Source organism: Scardinius erythrophthalmus, assembly GCF_964197995.2.
Source record: "Scardinius erythrophthalmus genome assembly, chromosome: 5".
NCBI classification, from domain to species: domain Eukaryota; kingdom Metazoa; phylum Chordata; class Actinopteri; order Cypriniformes; family Leuciscidae; genus Scardinius; species Scardinius erythrophthalmus.
The window spans coordinates 42,296,726-42,316,716 of NC_138225.1; the positions used below are offsets into that span (position 1 = coordinate 42,296,726).

At 36.3% G+C, this 19,991-nt stretch overlaps 1 protein-coding gene across 1 annotated transcript in view; it reads right to left on the reverse strand.

Annotated features, from left to right (window-relative positions):
* The window catches only part of cldn15b (claudin 15b), a gene marked incomplete at its 3' end in the record, with an annotated part of 72,622 nt that overhangs the window by 47,664 nt on the left and 4,967 nt on the right, over positions 1 to 19,991 (reverse strand). The window contains exons 3-4 of the mRNA XM_081367046.1: positions 2,862 to 2,938; positions 2,674 to 2,779 (exon numbers count right to left, since the gene is read on the reverse strand). Coding sequence (XP_081223172.1) covers positions 2,674 to 2,779; positions 2,862 to 2,938 — 183 coding nt within the window. The remainder of the gene's footprint in view (positions 1 to 2,673; positions 2,780 to 2,861; positions 2,939 to 19,991) is intronic.

The window sequence follows — 19,991 nt, forward strand, 5'->3', positions numbered from 1 at the left end:
TGAAAAAAGTATCTCAGGTTATAAAAATATTAAGCAGCACAACTGTTTCCAACATTGATCATAAATCAGCATATTAGAATGATTTCTGAAGGATCATAAGACACCAAAGACTGGAGTACTTGCTGATGAAAATTCAGCTTTGCATCACAAAAATAAATTACATTTTAAAGTATATTAAAAAAGAGAACCATTATTTTAAATTGTAATAATATTTCATAATATTCAAATAATTTTTTTTTTTTCTGCAGGCTTGATGAGCATAAGAGACTTCTTTTAAAAAAAATTAAAAATAGTAAAGTTTCCAAACTTTTGACTGGTACTATATATATATATATCCCTAAAATATAGTGGATTTCCCTAATATCTATAAAATCCACAAACACAATGCTTGATTTTGTTCTCTACAGCTATTGTGGGAATAAGTACACACCACCTTCACTATCTTATTGTTTTTAAAATCGGCTGTATGCTTTTTAAGTAGTCAGGCATCCACTTAATAAATAACTTGGCCTTGGTCACACCTCAATAAACGCTCCCTGACAATGTGATCGTTTACTTCAACAGAGGAGGAGTAGACAGCTATGTTAGGAAATAAAGGATATACCTAAAGTTGTGGCTGAATACATCCATAAATTGGATAACTGGCATTGGGAAATCTGATCTCTGAATATGAAGGACATTTTAATAGCGTCATGTTTGGTGTGCCCCAGTTGCAGCTAGTTTGAGTTGCCTAATAATAACAAATTGAGTTATCATTGTGTCTTAACAAATATGACTTATTGAGTTCTTTCCAGCACTGGTCATGTCATTGGAAAAGCCACAACAATAAAACCCAACACTTGCCGGAACTTTACCCCCTCTCTCAATTTCACTCCTGAAAAGAGGTATACATTTCCTGGGTGACTATCCTCACCTATTAAATTGCTTAAATACTTTCTTCCCCTCTTCCCAATTTTTTTAATTTATTTTTTTGCAAATTCATTGCTGCCAAGGGTTAATACATCATCTTTATGACGGAAAAGAGATAAGCAAAAAGATATAAGAACAGCCTTCTAAAGGCTGACTTCTAAAGGCAAATGAAATACTATGACTATAATCTTAACAAACCTTTTACCCTTGATAATAAATGTCAGTGTGTAACCCTGCAGTACCTCTTTTTCTATGAAATAATATTCTCTTTCCATATAGTAAAAATTAATGTAATAAACAAAATGGGGTTTAGTTTCATTTGCAGCCTGTGTTTAAAGTTGGCAATAAGCATTGTTGAAATAAATGTAAATAATTAAAACAAAATCAGAAAACAAAATCAAAATAAAACAGATAATCTCAGTGACACACAATGAAGCAAACTCTTTTCTTTGGGCCTTAATGCAAGAATGAAAACACAAAAGAAAAAAATGTATGCCTTTAAATTTTTTTTATATCAGTCAGCCTCTGTACTATCTATTGTCTTCTATACCATTACCTATAGCTACACACAGATTAATTAAACATTAAATAATTTTTTTTTATCCATTTCACAAAAAAATAATAATGCCTTATTATATACCTAATAAACACATGCTGATGCATATATATATATATATATATATATATATATATATATATATATATATATATATATATATATATATATATATATATATATATATATATATATTTACACACACACACACACACACACACACACACATTTTTGTGTGCAGTAAGGGTATGTAGGTACAATTACAAAGAATAAAGAATCTATTGTATATCACTTATTGGGACAGAAATAAATATGGTCGAAGTTCCTTTTCTTTTCATTAGAGCGATGTGAATAGGTGCCAATCTGTTTAGCATTATGCCGTAAGTTTGAGATTTTTCTGACTTTAAAAAGTACTGGCTTTAACAGGAGGAAGCTAATAAGGCATCAGAGGGTGCCTTACTTCTCTGTCAGTGTCATGATGAGAGATATTTAGCAGGCATTTCTGCATCCATTCATCACCCAAAACAAGGCTTAACGGTGCGTTCACACGGGGCGTCCGCGTCAACGCTTCCCATTGACTTTGAATGGGTGACGTCAAGCGTTGCCGAAAAGAATTGTGGATCCGTCGGCGGTGCTTCACTGGCGTTGCTCGCGGCAGAAGTTGAGAATTTTTCAACTTCTGCCGCGAGCAACGCCAGTGAAGCGCCGCAGACGGAAGCGTCAGCCAATAGGATCGCTCTATGCAAATACAGTAGCCAGGCGGCAGCCAATCACGTTCATCCTGTTCAAGAGCAGCAAACTGAGGATACATTTTAAATGTCATTGGCTGACGCTGCTATGACCATGGCGTCAGTGCCAAACTTCAGCCACGCCTTCCGTCAAGCGTTGACGCGGACGCCCCGTGTGAACGCACCGTAAGGCTTTAAGATTTGGCTCAGGTCATCCACTTATGCAGATTTCTTATCCACAGCTAAACTAATCAGACCAGCCAATCCTGCCAGTCCAGCCAAACCCAGACCAATGCCACCAACAATTGCCAATCCAACCAGCCCATCTAGAAAACATAAGAGTGAGAAACATGTTCAATGCAAATTCCTTGTTCAATCATGAGACATGTAAAGATTACTTGTATACAGTACCTATATAGCCTACACTACATATTATTACTATACACCTTAAATAAAGAAATGGACAATATACATGCTTACCTTTCTTCATGGTTTTATTAATGAGTTTCTCCAGATCTAAAGCTTGAGAATTTCCAGGTTCATTCCTCAGTAAAGTCCTGATGTATTTCAGAGCTCTCTCATATTCCTGGAGTTAATATAAAACAGTAGAATGAGATTCACAAAGTCAATCCAACTATAAGTGTCCAATGTAAACATGAGATAACAACCTTGAGCTTATAGTTGGCTACAGCTAGATAAAACAGATAATCCCGCTGGTCATCTTTGGTGCCCTTATGAATAAGTTCTGGTGAAAGACAAAGCAATTCCACATTTATATTTAGTAGCAAGACAAAATTCTAGTGATTGTAAATTAATCACTATAACCACGGGCAAATTAATCTTCTGGGGTTTTTTTTTTTCACTAATTTTTTTTTTTCTTCACAAATGGACATGTGGTGTCCAAACATTATATCATTAATATTTCCTGCTAAATTATGTACATAGATAAATATATTTTGTTAGGCCAGTTAAAAAATCACTGCAATGTGAAGAAGACATACCCATCTTAACAACTTTTGCAAATCCTGTGTAAAAAGAAAACTCTGATAACATGCTAAGTAACAATTAATTTACATATATCCTAAAAGCTAATCTAAAGTGACTGAAAAACTGCAAACCGGGTCCTTTTAGGTCAAGGTTTTGGCTGTCAGTCAATGATGTCTTCTGTCGATACACTGTAAAACCCAACAAGTTTGAGGAAATCGATTGCCTTAAACTATTTAAGTTTAAACTATTTATGATGTGCAGGGGAGAGTGGGGCACAACCAAACACTTTTTGACTTTCTCAGTTTGTGTAAATCCACTTGGAATTTAGAGAATTATTTTTTTTTCCCACATTAATTTCCCACGTCAAGTACAGTTATGGGGTTTTGTTTATTGATTTACCTGAAAGAATGGAAGTGAAATGTGACAACATGCCCCATAGGTGGGGAACATTGTAACATGTGAGGGGCACATTGTAACATGAACATATGATTAAGATTAAGATGTTATTTGATCTAATCAAAACAATTTACAAGACAAACTAAATTATTTTGTCAATAAAATACAATTATTAACTTCTTCATATAAAATAATGGATTTTTTAAATAATTAAAAATAAAGTAATTTTTGAGTTTGACAACAAACAAACACAGAAACACAGCTATACAGCATAGTTCAGGCACCTGTGCAACTGGGATTTAAACCCTGCTAGTGTCTTCTGCTCGTTAGATCAGCATTAAATAACAATCTCAACTGTTAAATAACAGATTGGAGATTAAAACTAGAAAAAAAAGCTTGTTGAGACAAACTTTAAGTTGGCTTGAGAAAGCCGGACCAGAGAGTTTGAAGAAGTTTAAATTAGTTGGAAGTTTAAAGTAGTTTAAAGTTTGATTGATAGATTAGTTAGAAAGAAATACAGAAAGAAAGAAATACAGAAAGAAATACAGAAAGAAAGAGAAAGAAAGATTAGTTAGAAAGAAAGAAAGAAAGAAAGAAAGAAAGAAAGAAAGAAAGAAAGAAAGAAAGAAAGAAAGAAAGAAAGAAAGAAAAATAAAGAATAATTACAAAGAAATACAGAAAGAGAAAGAAATAGATAGAAAGATTAGTTAGAAAGACAGACAGAAAGAAAGAGAAAGAAAGATTAGTTAGAAAGAAAGAGATTAGTAAGAAAGAAAGATTAGTTAGAAAGAAAGAAAGAAAAGTTAGAAATAAATATTTAGAAAGAAAAGAAGAAAGAAAGAAAAGTTAGAATGAAAGAAAGAAAGATTAGTTAGAAAGAAAGATTAGGCAGAAAGAAAGATTAGTTAGAAAGAAAGAAAGAAAGATTAGAAAGAAAGACAAGAAGAAACGTTAGAAAGAAAGAAAGATTAGTTACAAAGAAAGATTAGGTAGAAAGAAAGAATAGTTAGAAAGAAAGAAAGAAAGAAAGAAAGAAAGAAAGAAAGAAAGAAAGAAAGATTAGTTAGAAAGAAAGAAATATAGATTAGTTAGAAAGAAAGAAAAAAGATTAGTTAGAAAGAAAGAAAGATTAGTTAGAAAAAAGACATTAGTTAGAAAGAAAGAAAAAAGAAAGAAAGAAAGATTAGTTGGAAAGAAAGATTAGTTAGAAAAAAAGAAAGATTAGTTAGAAAGAAAGAAAAAAGAAAGAATCCTGAAATAAAAATAAATACCCTGATGTGGACCTCTTCAAAAATGTAACCGCGTCAATTCTAAGCGGACTGCAAGCGATGTGATTAGTCTGCTAGAACCCCTTTCTTGGGTTTCTCATGCTCCCTCTGCATGTGTAATTGCACATCAATGCGGACAATGACACAGAAGTGTAAATGAAAACAAGGGGGTAATCCACAAAATATACGGCCGCACATATCATGTATTCTCATACTGTTTCGAATTTATTCTCGAAATATTTCGACTTTAAATTTGCTAGATTTTTTTTTTCTTTTTGTTTTTTACGGATTTCTTTCTTTCTTTTTTTTTTTCGTTGCACTTCAGGGCTTCCGTAGGCTATTCTGATCATGCTATGACATTTTCTCACTGTGCAGCTGGCTCTAGAGGCAGTATTTTCTAACCATGTCAGGGGAGTTTTATGCGTAGTTTAGAATAATGTCACTTGCCAGGTCATGTAAGGGGTAGACTACAGAATTTATTATACTTGTCAAAACGAAAATAGGAACTCCACTATGTCTCTCTTTACATTTCTTTTGTCCCGTTGTCGGCTTCAGCTAAGAAAATAAATAGTTCGCCCCACACGTCCAAAATTCTTAGCACACTTTAGATAACCTTCCGCTGGTGGAGCTCTGCTTTGAACGAAGTTCCATCGTAACAAATTAATGGACTACTTTTGCAGAGTGACATAAAGACATGAATCAGAGGCACAAAAAACGTTGACAGCGGTGAGCCGTCATTATGTTTACCAATACCCGAACCGGGCTTTGCGCGTGACCCAAAAAAAAAAAAAAAAAAACGGATATGCATGAGACACCTTAAATAACTTGCATTCACAGCAAGCACAAGTTGTGATTTTTGCTGTGCACTTGCATATTAGTGTCCGCTGGGAAAGAAATATAGAGACCAAACCTTAGCGAAAGCGGTCATATAGGGATTGTCAAAGTTTTTTTTTTTTTTTTTTTCGTCACCTACTGAATTTTCCGTCAACGATACCAGGGACACCGAAGCACCGGGGAACATGAAATTTGGTGGGCATGTAGCCCCACTAGACTTTTACGGAAAAATTTCGTTTGGTCCCCGGGGGCCACTCCCCCCCCCCGAGCTGGGGCCCCCCAAACCCCAAAAATGCAGTTTTTCCTACATAACTACTTGAACCGTGGCACCGATGATGACGAATTTTTTATGGTATGTTGGTCTTAAGGGCCCACATCAACCTAGCCCATAATCGATTGTCAAAGTTTTTTTTTTTTCGTCACCTACTGAATTTTCCGTCAACGATACCAGGGACACCGAAACACCGGGGAACATGAAATTTTGTGGGCATGTAGCCCCACTAGACTTTTACGGAAAAATTTCTTTTGGTCCCCGGGGGCCACTCCCCCCCCCGAGCTGGGCCCCCCCAAACCCCAAAAATGCAGTTTTTCCTACATAACTACCTGAACCGTGGCACCGAGGATGAAGAAATTTTTATGGTATGTTGGTCTTAAGGGCCCACATCAACCTAGCCCATAATCACTCATTTGTGATTTACGCCACTCCCATAAAAAATTAAAATGCAATATTATTCTACTTTAATCGCCCCTATCTTCAGTTGAGATGTTCAGAACTGCACCATATTTCATGTGTATGATTAACTTGACATCCTCTGGGGGTATGCTAAGTTTCGTAGAATTTCATCCATGGGGGGGTATAAAATAAATTCATTTACGTGCACATTTAGTGACTGTACACTCATCGGCCTGTAGATGGTGGTGTTGAGCGAAGGGTTGCTGGTTTAGGATGATACTGTCACACACACACACACACACACACATGCAGGAATACAAACAAACGCAAGCATGCACACACACTGACATCCACACGCACAGACACACACCCATACACACACATACAAATCCACATGCACAGACACACACACACAAACACACACGCGCACACACATGTACGCAGGCACACATACACGCACAGACACACACAGACACAGACACACACATACACAAACATACACACATACACACAGACATGCACATACTACTACTTTTTTTTAGGTATATACATAAACACGCAATACAGCCAAATTGCTCCACGTCATTTATTTTTGTGGAAAGCCAGTGCAGGCCTGAGCGGCGGTCATATTTTGTACCGCCCTGCGGTACATCTAGTTGAATACATAGCGTTGGTAAAACATACTGAAATTACAGCCCTACAAATTTATTAGGCCCTACTGAAAATAAATGTATCGAATTTAAGCAAAATGTTAAAACTGTAAGCCCTTTTTTATGTAAAAGATGATATATAATATAAAAACATATATATACAGTGAGGAAAATAAGTATTTGAACACCCTGCTATTTTGCAAGTTCTCCCACTTGGAAATCATGGAGGGGTCTGAAATTGTCATCGTAGGTGCATGTCCACTGTTAGAGACATAATCTAAAAAAAATAATCCAGAAATCACAATATATGATTTTTTTAACTATTTATTTGTATGATACAGCTTCAAATAAGTATTTGAACACCTGTCTATCAGCTAGAATTCTGACCCTCAAAGACCTGTTAGCCTGCCTTTAAAATGTCCACCTCCACTCCATTTATTATCCTAAATTAGATGGACCTGTTTGAGGTCGTTAGCTGCATAAAGACACCTGTCCACCCCATACAATCAGTAAGAATCCAACTACTATTATGGCCAAGACCAAAGAGCTGTCCAAAGACACTAGAGACAAAATTGTACACCTCCACAAGGCTGGAAAGGGCTACGGGGAAATTGCCAAGCAGCTTGGTGAAAAAAGGTCCACTGTTGGAGCAATCATTAGAAAATGGAAGAAGCTAAACATGACTGTCAATCTCCCTCGGACTGGGACTCCATGCAAGATCTCACCTCGTGGGGTCTCAATGATCCTAAGAAAGGTGAGAAATCAGCCCAGAACTACACGGGAGGAGCTGGTCAATGACCTGAAAAGAGCTGGGACCACCGTTTCCAAGGTTACTGTTGGTAATACACTAAGACGTCATGGTTTGAAATCATGCATGGCACGGAAGGTTCCCCTGCTTAAACCAGCACATGTCAAGGCCCGTCTTAAGTTTGCCAATGACCATTTGGATGATCCAGAGGAGTCATGGGAGAAAGTCATGTGGTCAGATGAGACCAAAATAGAACTTTTTGGTCATAATTCCACTAAACGTGTTTGAAGGAAGAAGAATGATGAGTACCATCCCAAGAACACCATCCCTACTGTGAAGCATGGGGGTGGTAGCATCATGCTTTGGGGGTGTTTTTCTGCACATGGGACAGGGCGACTGCACTGTATTAAGGAGAGGATAACCGGGGCCATGTATTGCGAGATTTTGGGGAACAACCTCCTTCCCTCAGTTAGAGCATTGAAGATGGGTCGAGGCTGGGTCTTCCAACATGACAATGACCCGAAGCACACAGCCAGGATAACCAAGGAGTGGCTCTGTAAGAAGCATATCAAGGTTCTGGCATGGCCTAGCCAGTCTCCAGACCTAAACCCAATAGAGAATCTTTGGAGGGAGCTCAAACTCCGTGTTTCTCAGCGACAGCCCAGAAACCTGACTGATCTAGAGAAGATCTGTGTGGAGGAGTGGGCCAAAATCCCTCCCGCAGTGTGTGCAAACCTGGTGAAAAACTACTGGAAATGTTTGACCTCTGTAATTGCAAACAAAGGCTACTGTACCAAATATTAACATTGATTTTGTCAGGTGTTCAAATACTTATTTGCAGCTGTATCAAACAAATAAATAGTTAAAAATCATACATTGTGATTTCTGGATTTTTTTTTTTTTAGATTATGTCTCTCACAGTGGACATGCACCTACGATGACAATTTCAGACCCCTCCATGATTTCTAAGTGGGAGAACTTGCAAAATAGCAGGGTGTTCAAATACTTATTTTCCTCACTGTATATATATATATATATATATATATATATATATATATATATATATATATATATATATATATATATATATATATATATATATATATATATATATATATATATATATATATATCAATGCTAATTCAATAGACCATATAAAATATATAAAATAAAGATATGCAACAGGCACGTTTAAACGACAAACAATAAAATCAGAACCAGTATTCTGTTACGTTCATGGTTCCAGTGGCAGTAATGCATGCACGGCTTTTAAAAATGTCACAAAGCGTTTTGAGATTGTTTTGAATGAAATGTTGAATTTTATAATTAAGTGTTTTCACACACCACGACGAGTGGCAAACTCTTTGTTTTGTTTTGCAAACTCAGATAGCCCGTCGGGGGGTTGGAGAAGGCAGTAGGCTATAGTTGCTTTATCGTGGGGGTGCAGGACAAGAGGTGTTAATGTTCCGTCTTTCATATGGAGAGTGTGGATAGCCAGCCTGATGCAGGCAAAGGCTAAATTCTTTTAAGGATAAATCTCACAATCTCCAAAAGTCCATATGTAGGCCCTATATCTTATTAAATTATAAATATTGTAGTTTTATTGATTGTATTAAAAGGTTTTCCACACACAATTTCAATTTAGCAGATACAGAGCTAATTCGCGATCAACCTCGTTTTATTGTAAGGTGAATTCAGCAAGGCATGCTGTGTCTTTGAAGCAACAAAGGCTATTTGTTACAGTTTTTTCTTTCGTGATTTGTGTGGATGACACACAGAGACATACAGTATTATCAGCTGTATGGTGTGTTTTTACCATGAAATGTTTAATTTCGAGAAAGACCCGGCGCGCGCAGTGGGAGACAAAAGAAACTTAGCCTACTAAAAAAATATCCAGCGCGAGAGAGAGGCAAAGAAAAACGCCTGTTTTTAACCCTTTCATGCATGAATTATGATAACCTCAGTCAGGATTTTTTTCCTATGTGTTTTTATTGCTCTTAGGGCACGAAAAACAAGAATTGATTTTTTTTTTTTTTTTTCTTTACAAAATTTTCAGAGAGATCTTCAGATGTCCACTTGAGTGGACAGCATGCGGTTATGGATTAAACTGAAGATATACTGTATTAAATATAAGACAATAATCAAACAGATAAAGTATGTGAATTTAACAAACTAATCAATACATTTATATCAAATCATGTGAAAACTATAAAATATATGCAAAAAATATAAATGCGAAATATTGCAAAGGCTTCATACAACTTAATACAAGTTGCACATCGCGTATCTTTGATATCAGAACATGAGGACGTGATTCCATCAGAATTTTCTACAGCCTGTCAAGGTACAACTGTGGAAACCACTCAGATGCTCCCTCCAGTGCACCAGAGTATGGACAATTACCCTTATTAGCTGATAATTCTGATTATGTTCAAGATGGAGATGCACATTTCTATCATAGCCCTCCTCTGAGAAAACCTAGCGATACGTTTTTTCAATCTCATCTGAAATGATCAGTGTTGGGGGTAATGCATTACAAGTAACATGCATAACGCATTCAGATTACTTTTTTGATGTTTCAAGTAAAGTAATGTGTTACAAGTAACATGCATTACCTAATCAGATTACTTTTTGATGTAACAAGAAACGCATTACAAGTAACATGCATTAACCTACATAATCAGATTACTTTTTGATGTTGAGTAAAAAAACGCATTACAAACATGCATCACGCAATAAGATTACTTTTTGATGTTATGAGTAAAGAAACGCATTACAAGTAACATGCATTACGTAATCAGATTACTTTTTGATGTTATGAGTAAAAAAACGCATTACAATAACGTGCATTAAGAAATCAGATTACTTTTTGATCTCACAAGTAAAGTAATGCATTACAAGTGTCATACATTATGTAATCACATGACTTTTTTCGATGCAAATGAAAATTACATTCTAATAATACAAATACATTTATTTACAGTAAAAAAAGTCACTGCAGATTAAGTTAAGTTTTAAGTTTCAAAAACAATATTCACATTATAATTATGAATTGTAGCTGAAATATAGCAATTGATGCATGACGTCCACTACAGTGGACATGTGATTAATCAGAGTTTTCTCTCAATCTAATATCAAAACTTGGAAAATTTTACTGTGATATGACTCATTAGATATTGCTTGATGCTGCAATATTTTTTTTACCTACAAGAGTCTCCTAGGATAGAAGGAATGGGTGGATATTCCGGAGCAACTTGGCATGTCTGACTGACCCTTGGCCATCTTGGTTTGGAGGGGGGAAAAATCGAAACACAATGGCTTGCCACTTGGTTGCAATGTATAGGATGATGCACCAGGGTCCACTGAAGAGACTGATGTGCAACTTTGCCATAAAAACCTGTGCAAATTCAAGAAAATGCTTTTTTAATAGCTGTCCACTGTAGTGACCACTATGCGTGAAAGGGTTAATTTATGTTCTTTGAACTTTTTTCGTTTTGTACCGTTTAAATTTTTTTTAAGCTGCAATTTCTTTGACAATAGAAGTTTAAAATGTTGCAAGAATAAGATTCTATGTTTCGCATCGCAAAGGGAATACACTCTATCGATGCAACCCTGTTTTAAATAAATAAGCTGTCCCGACACTTTATTTATACCTTGAAATGTGCGATGGGTTTTCAAACTTAATTAATTTTATTTTTATTTTACATTTTCATTGTTTATTTTTTTAATTGAAAGCAATACTGTATTGAAAGTATTTTTCTGATTTGTTCGATCTGTTTTGAAAAATGTCTTCCGTTGCTATGGCTGGGTATCACTGTCAGTCATCTCAATTTCGTGAATGATTCACAAAAAAAAAAAAAAAAAAAAACAAAACAGAACGACTGGTGCGATCTGTCTCCATTCAGTCTTCATTCATCAGATGTTTAGTCTTTGCAGCGGCTCAACTGGAATGTAGTAAATTTATGTTGTAGTGTAGGCTACAATCGATAATTAAACAAGATGCTTGACTTTAATAAACAGATACATATTTAAGCATCAATAACAGAAAAACATAAACACTGTCGGCTACACTAAGATTCGATCTTAAATCACTTGAAGCTCTGAAAGTCTCATGCTATTGCATTGACCACAGAGCTATCGTCTGAATACAGTTAACCTAATGTCTTATGCTGTTACAAAGCCTCATTGATGTGGCCTAATATTTTTCTATTGCAGTGTTTTATGCTGAATTTTTTTTTCATTATTCAATTTAATTTCAGTAATTTCAGTATTGTGATTATGAATTCGTTCAATGTTTCATTTGAATTGATTTGCTACCAGCTTTCAATCGCTCTCAATGAGCCGCGCCGCGGCGGCAGATTACGCAATAGAGAGAATAAACTGACACTTTGCAAAGTCTGTGATTGTAGCGCCTCTTAGCGGTAAGAGGCTGCAAATACACACCCGCAATTTAAAATTTGAAGTATTATTCTGGTTGAGTACCATCTGTATAATAACTGCTGAAATATTCGCACGTAAAACGTTTCTCAGGACAATCGGAGCGAGTATCAAACTAAATTAGCGCACCGGCAGGAAAAGAGGAGGGAGGTTGGTGCCGTCGGGTCGGATAGAGATGATTGGCGGGCCGCCAGTTGAATAGCCCTGGCGTAGAGGCTCCGGCATAGGCCTAGGTCTGACACAGAAGTATAAAATAGTCTTAAGGCTGACTAACTTAGAGTAGTTAAAACTTATATAAAACACTGTTCCTGAACATTATAACCCCTAACGTTTATCTGGGCGCTGCACATTTTATGGAGAACAGCTAGTTTTCTGTTGCTTTTGTAAGCTCTCGCTTTTGTAAGACAAAATTACAAAAATCATACCACTCTGAAATGTCCTGTGAAATCCGTACTCGCAAAGTCTGTGCATGAAATCCGTTCTGCACAGTCCTCTTGTTCGTTAACATTGTCAGGGTGTGAATCAGGCTCAGATTGGTTTGAAATTGACGCCATCCTCAATATTTACACTAGAAAATAACTCACAGTTATGGAAAGGCGGGACATTTACCGAACATGCGCTTAGCGCTGCCAATCACAACACACTGTGCCAGCTAACCAATCACAGAATGTTTCGTATTTCGGAAGGATTGGCTACATAGAAATCAGCGTGTTCGAGTCAGACTGGAGAGGGAGGTGCTGTAATAATGTAAAATATGTGAAAAAGAATGCATTTTTGAACAATCAAGCATGAAAACAAATAAATGACTGAATGACTAGCACACCTCAAAAACAAAATCAAGACTTCGTAAAAGGGCATAATAGGACCCGTTTAACATTTAGGCTGCATCCGAAACCACAAATTTCCCTACAATATAGAAGGTGAAAAACAGTGTCATAAAAGAAGTATGCCCATAATTCATAGTGCTCTTAAGAGTACCCAGATGACCTACTTCTTCCAGTGAGATTCTAAAGTGCACAAACTTCACAGTGTGTCTCAATTCACCTACTTATACTACTCCCTAAATGTATGTACTCTTTATGAAGAGTGTGTAGCAAAAGAGTAGACAAGCTTTGGGACATACTATCTCGTCATTATATTGCATCTTTAACAGACAGTCTGTTGCATTGTTACATGCATCCTGTCACTGTAAATTGTCCTGTCAATCATATGTCACAATTAAAATCCTCTACATTTAATTTAATTTGGAGTCTACCATATTGGAGAGAAAAGAAGTAGCACGTTGCTCTACCAGTCGTGGGTCTTTCATGGGAAGAACTCTCCTCATGTGTTTGAATAATGAAGCTTTTAAAAGTTAATGGCCTAACAGATCTTTAAAAAAAGTCCACATTGTTGTTGAAGATGAAATATAACATGGATAACATGAAATAACTATTTTTTTGTTTAAATGTTTTGATTAAATGTTGATTATTAGTCACTCAAACCCCTTTATCTAAAGCTCTCTATTTAACCGTCGGACTTGCACACACACCATGTTTGTAGTTCTGAACTGAATCCTTCTCCAGAGTGCAATGGGTTATGGGCAATATTAGCCATTTTAGTGTGCATGGATCCACACTTTGAAAATTTTCCGGAAATAGTAGACCATCCAGGGACTTCTGGCACACTCTTTTCAACATTCGATGCTTTTGGACACACTTGTTGCATCTCACATTCTATTTAGGATGTATAGTATGCACGTTGGGAAGGAGGGTTTACTATATATAACTATATATATTACTATATAAGAAACATTTCAAACCAGTTCAAGTGAATGAATTGGCTGGGCTGCAGGTGTCAGAGCTCAAGAGGGCATGGTGGACAGAGATACTATTAAGATACTGCAGGTTAAGCTTTACAGAATAGGCTAAATCACAAAGTAGTAGGTCCTATTTTGTTTAATCTACTGTGAAAATGTAAATCATGACTGGTTAGTATGAATTAAATCTGTAATGTCTACCAAGTTATGTTCTAAAACTGCAGAAGTACAAGAGTAGTGTACTTCTGTGAGTTACACCCAAAAAAAGTTGTTTAAATCAACAGGATCTGATACATGTGGACAAGAAAAAAATCTCTCTTACTTCACACACTTAAATATTTTAATTTTTATATCTGAAATATCTTGCCTATCTCCTCCCTGCCCAATTAACTATGACATACTTTTACTTCACTTTGCCCATATTCTAACATGTGTGTATGTGATTGTATACAAATGCCTTGATAATATGCATTCATGGTTCATGGTTCTTATCAAGGCATTTGTATTACTGTATCACTGCAGTAACATTGTTCACTCATGGACTCCAGATAAATCAAACAATAGCATTTATAACTTCTTCATTGCCCCTTCTATCAAATAAGAACAGAGTGTCATCCAGAATCCAGATAACAAGTGCCACGGAAATAAGCCCACGCTTTTGAGTCATGTTTACTGTAATAATGTGATTAGATAGTTCATTGTAAAACTGCGAAGTATGGTATGGACAGGAAGTTGTTTATACCACTCATTATTACATCACGTTCAACAATAAAAACTAGTAAACAATAAAACAATAAAGAAATGGTGATTCAATCACACCTTGTGATTCTCACGTGGGCCCTTGTATACCCTGACCTGAAGGGTCACTCATTTAAACAGAAAAAACTCCATTAAAAAGCCATGTAATCACAAGCCTTTACTAAAGGTTAACATCTTTATGCAACATACTGTATATACATTTTGGCAACTTAATTGCACTTGAATAATATACTCCACTCTTACTTGTACTGTAGACGAAACAAGGAAGCAATATGTGCAAGACCCCTAAAGACATGCATTTCTAAAACAGTAACAAACTTGTGTCCAGCAAAAATGTGCTCCTTAAAGGGATAGTTCACCCAAAAATTAAAATTAGCCCAAGATTTATTCACCCTGAAGCCATCCTAGGTGTATATGACATTTGTCTTTCAGACGAATACAATCGGAGTTATATTAAAAACATATCCTGTCTCCTCCAAGCTTTATAATGAGAGTGAATGGCTGGAGAAAATTTGAAGCCCAAATAAGTGCATCCATCCATTTTTTTTTTTTTTTATATAACTCCGATTGTATTCGTCTGAAAGAAGAATGTCATATACACCTAGGATGGCTTCAGGGTGAGTAAATTGTGGACTAATTTTCATTTTTGGGTGAACTAACTCTTTAAATACTGTTTAAAAGCATCCCAGGATGCACCTACTGAGATTTTAGTTTTGTTGCACATTGTTTATATTTTTGGTCACTACATAACTCTTGTACTTCCATGTAATTTAGTTTTGACTAGAGATGCACCGATGTATCAGCATATTGGTTATAGCATGAAAAAGGCAGATATAACAAACCGATTTGAGAAGTAGCAAAATTTATACTTGACATATAAAGCAAAAGTACTGAAATGTTGTTCATAGAAATATTTGATAGAAAAAAATAACCTTGGTTGTCAAGTTTTATTTGTCTTGAATTTTGTTTTGCTTACTTTGTGCCTCTCTTATAATGTTCTCTCTTGTTTATGTTCAATTAAAATTAATTTATGATGCAGCAATAAACTAGCTATACCTTAATGTATGTGATTTTTTAACTTTGCTAAATTAAAACATGAACAAAAACAATAATACATTTTTATGATAAAAGTTCAAATAAGCAGGGAAGTGACTAATATCAGAATCAAAAGTATCCATCGGTATCCATATCGGCCCAATATGTCCTACAGTACATATTTTGACTATATTGCTTACTATACAATTATTATAATAATGTGGAAAATAATAATAATAAAGAATAAGAAGATATGTCTTAATGCTTAACAATTAAAGCCAAGGACAAGGAACAAAGGGGACCTGGATGAAAGAGCACTCAAAATTATGTACCAGAGAAGTGTTGACAACATACGTGGACGATGTCAACAATACAATGTAAAAAATATATATTAAAAAAAAAATAAGAGAAAATGGAAAGAACAATTAAAACATTATAAACTTGTTTGATTGAATGTGCTTGAACTAGGGGGTGATGATTCTACACGTTCATTTGGTGCGATAAATTATGGAAAGAATAACGTGTTATAATTAACGCTTTTAATGCACCCCATCCCCGACCAGAACTGCACATCATCTTGCATTGCATGCAGTTTAGTTACAAACATGATGCAGGGCAGACTCACTGTGTGATGAAGCCTATTAGAATGCAATTCAAATGCCACTAAAATTCAAATTCAATTCAAATTCAAAATATGAGGGCAAAAAATATCAAATTACATAGTTTAGCAATAACACACAAGAGTGATGTTTTTTTCCTTCAAATATCTGCATGATTGCAAATGTGACATTGATTTTATACAACAGTTCAATAAACAAGAAGTTAATATTGTGCTACATCTTACATCTAATTTCGCCAACAAAAAAAAGCAGTTCCAAACAAAGCCACATCAGAACTGTTGTGCATCTCTGAGAAACACTGAATCTACTGAATTTAGTCTCATTATTAAATGAATCCACTTTTTTTTTTTTTTACGAATCGTATGACCCATTCATTAAAACAACCACTTATTTATTCCTGAATTAATCAGGCGTTTTAATCAGGCGTTCAAATGAATCGGTTGAAGAAATGACTCACTCATTAAGACCGTGGCTGCGCCCAAAAGCTGACTAGTTGCCTTGTTGCATTATCAGGTTTTATCAGAATCTAATGTTAGCTTCACTTCCTGTCTCCTGAGATACCTTCGTCTGATTGACACAGCATAGATAAATCTTTCACTGCCTATGATATCCCATAATCCTGTTGGAATGCATCCTTCAAATGCAGCATTTTTCAGCTTTCGGACACAGCCAGTGACTTGCTACCACCTACTGGCGGTTTTAGTTTCATATTTAGAATATGGTTTTATTTTTCATATTCATACCATCTCTGAGCTGAATTAAACAGTCTGTGTAAATATACCTTAATGCTAGCCTGGCTCCGCCCTCCTACGTACATCCGCTCAATTTTCATTTTCCTTCAGTACTCCGCCTGGGTTTGCGGTATATTCGTGGGTTTTCTCCGGCCAAATTTTTACAGGTCCAATCAGCAAACAGAGGGAGTGGCTGAGAACGATGACGTTGAGGTCGTGCTCTAGTTTGTGTTGTTGGGTTATGTCACAACCAAACGTTAGCGATTGGTTATGGCAGATCCAGAGTGGCTCTGAGCAGATCCAATAGTTTTAAACTTCAACAGAATACCTGCCTTCAAGGAAGTTAACGCGTTAAAATGGTGAGTGACCAGACTCTCTGTACAAATCAAATGTACGAGAGTCTGGTAGGACTAGGCTACCTTAATGCCACTTCAGATGCAGCTTTTGAAAAACATTTGTATGGCCACATTGTAGCCTTAAAATCTTATGTTTAATAAATTCTAAGTTGAATCAAAGAATTTCTTTCTAAAACCTTCTTTCTTTTTTGTAATGTCTATTCAATGCTTTTCTCATCTAACAGACTAGTGATGTTACGTATGACACTGAAGCTTCCACGTGCGTATCGCACTTGCGACATAATAGGTGTGTTCGACATCGGCTGCGGCTGGATGTAACCGATCGGCGAGAGTAGCCGCGTGCAGGCGGGGAGGAGCTGCAAACGGAGACGTGAAGTCGGACACTTTCTGGTTCCCGTGGTGACCGCTCACGTGGTGTTTGCATACTTTACCACAGCTGAAGTGAAATAAATGCAATATTTGCCAAATAATGTTTCAGAGACATTTTCATTCAATACTTTATGTACTGCTTCACACAGCGTCTGTTTGAACAAGAATAAAGTTCAACATACTGTAAGTAGGGATGGGCGATACCACTTATTTTGTTTTCGATACGATACCGATACTTTCAAGGCCAGTATCGCCGATATCGATACCGATACCGATACCTCTAAACTGAACTTTTAAATTTGAAAATTTCTTAAATTATTGAATTACTAAGATTAAAATGGGTAATGATACCCACTTGACATTATATATTAAAGGCATTTTAACATTCAATATACGCCGTAATTGGAATTTATTAGATTATATTTTTATTTACACGTGATTACAATGTTTACTTGTAGTGGTAACCATGGAAATCTACAAAATATTATGTGACTAGTTGAACTATGATCACTGTAATGTTAATTTCCATAAGGGACTGCCACTGACCGGCTGTTGCACCCATAAAATGCAACCTTTTATATTCTGACAGTGTATGATTTATATTAAAATTAGTTACAGAATAGAACTATGAACTTTTAACATTCAAAAAACAATTTATTTGCACAAACTATGTAGGCTATAATTTAAATTAGTTTATTGTGAAATAGCTCAAACATATGATGTTTTTCTGTCTTCTGTTAATCATTGTTCTGGGCTGCGTTTCCCAAAAGCATCAATGGTTTCTCGAGATACTTTTGGGAAACGCATCCCTGTTTGAATGTATTGTCGGCAGTGTGTGATCGCTCTCTGTGATTGATTGCTTCTGACTTGCAGCATTTGCGTGTGTTCAGATAAGCAGGAAAATAGTTATACTACACAATTATTTGCTAAACATAGGTTATTCATCCAATTCAATGCATATTGTACACATTAAACTTCTTGTCAAATAAACAAAATCACTGGTAAAAAAAAAAAATAAAATAAAAAACTGTAGTATCGATATTTTTATTTGAGTATCGATACTTTCGATACTCGACGTCAGTATCGATGTATCGATACTTTGTATCGATACGCCCATCCCTAACTGTAAGCTTGGCTACTATCAATGAAGTGGAGTCTATATTTTTTAATCAGTTTTATTTTGATAAACATGACACAATATAACATTGCAACTACATGAAAAGAGTGTTTACTGTTATAAAAAACTGATTTGTGAGCTTTAGAGGAACTAAAGGTGTTTGAATAAACACGCAACACATGTGATCGTTGTCATGCAATGGATCTGGCCAATCGTAGAACAGCTGTGTCGTCATCAGCCCTTGTGCAGCCGCTCTTGAGAAGCTGCGCTGGCTGAGTTCTCCGGCTACTCTCGAATCGCTCTCGCGGTACTTTGATGGCATACGTCACAGTCACGTGGCGTCGGTGCTGGATCAAGTCGGACAAAATTTCAAACCGGCATGCACTGCTTCAAGTCAGCCGCCGATCGGTCTGCGCAGAGCTACATGAAGTCGAACAAGCCTGATTTCTAGTGAAGCCCCGTATCGGGGGGGTGTATTGGTTTACTAGAGTCACGTGATCGACAACAAATGAAGCCTCACTTTCTGTCCTCACATGCGCTTTTCGCTTTTGGTGTCAGAAGGCTCGAACCCCAGATCTTATTTAATGAGTCATTGTTGGCTCAGTCTGGTTGATGGGTTGGTGAGGAGAGAAAATTAATTTATTTAATGAACAAATCAAACACAAACATGTCAGGCTTTTATTTGTACACATAACATTGAAACTATGGAGTATGTTGTGGTTGCTTCATCTGCCAGAGCTTCTAACACAGGCTTCTGGCTGCTTTATTTTAAATAAGCACCAGATGGCGCTGTTCTCGACACTCTCGAAACTCTAGGAACATCCAGGGGGTACGTTCACACGGGGCGTCAGCGTCAACGCTTGACGGAAGGCGTGGCTGAAGTTTGGCACTGACGCCATGGTCATAGCAGCGTCAGCCAATGAAATTTAAAATGTATCCTCAGTTTGCTGCTCTTGAACAGGATGAACGTGATTGGCTGCCGCCTGGCTACTGTATTTGCATAGAGCGATCCTATTGGCT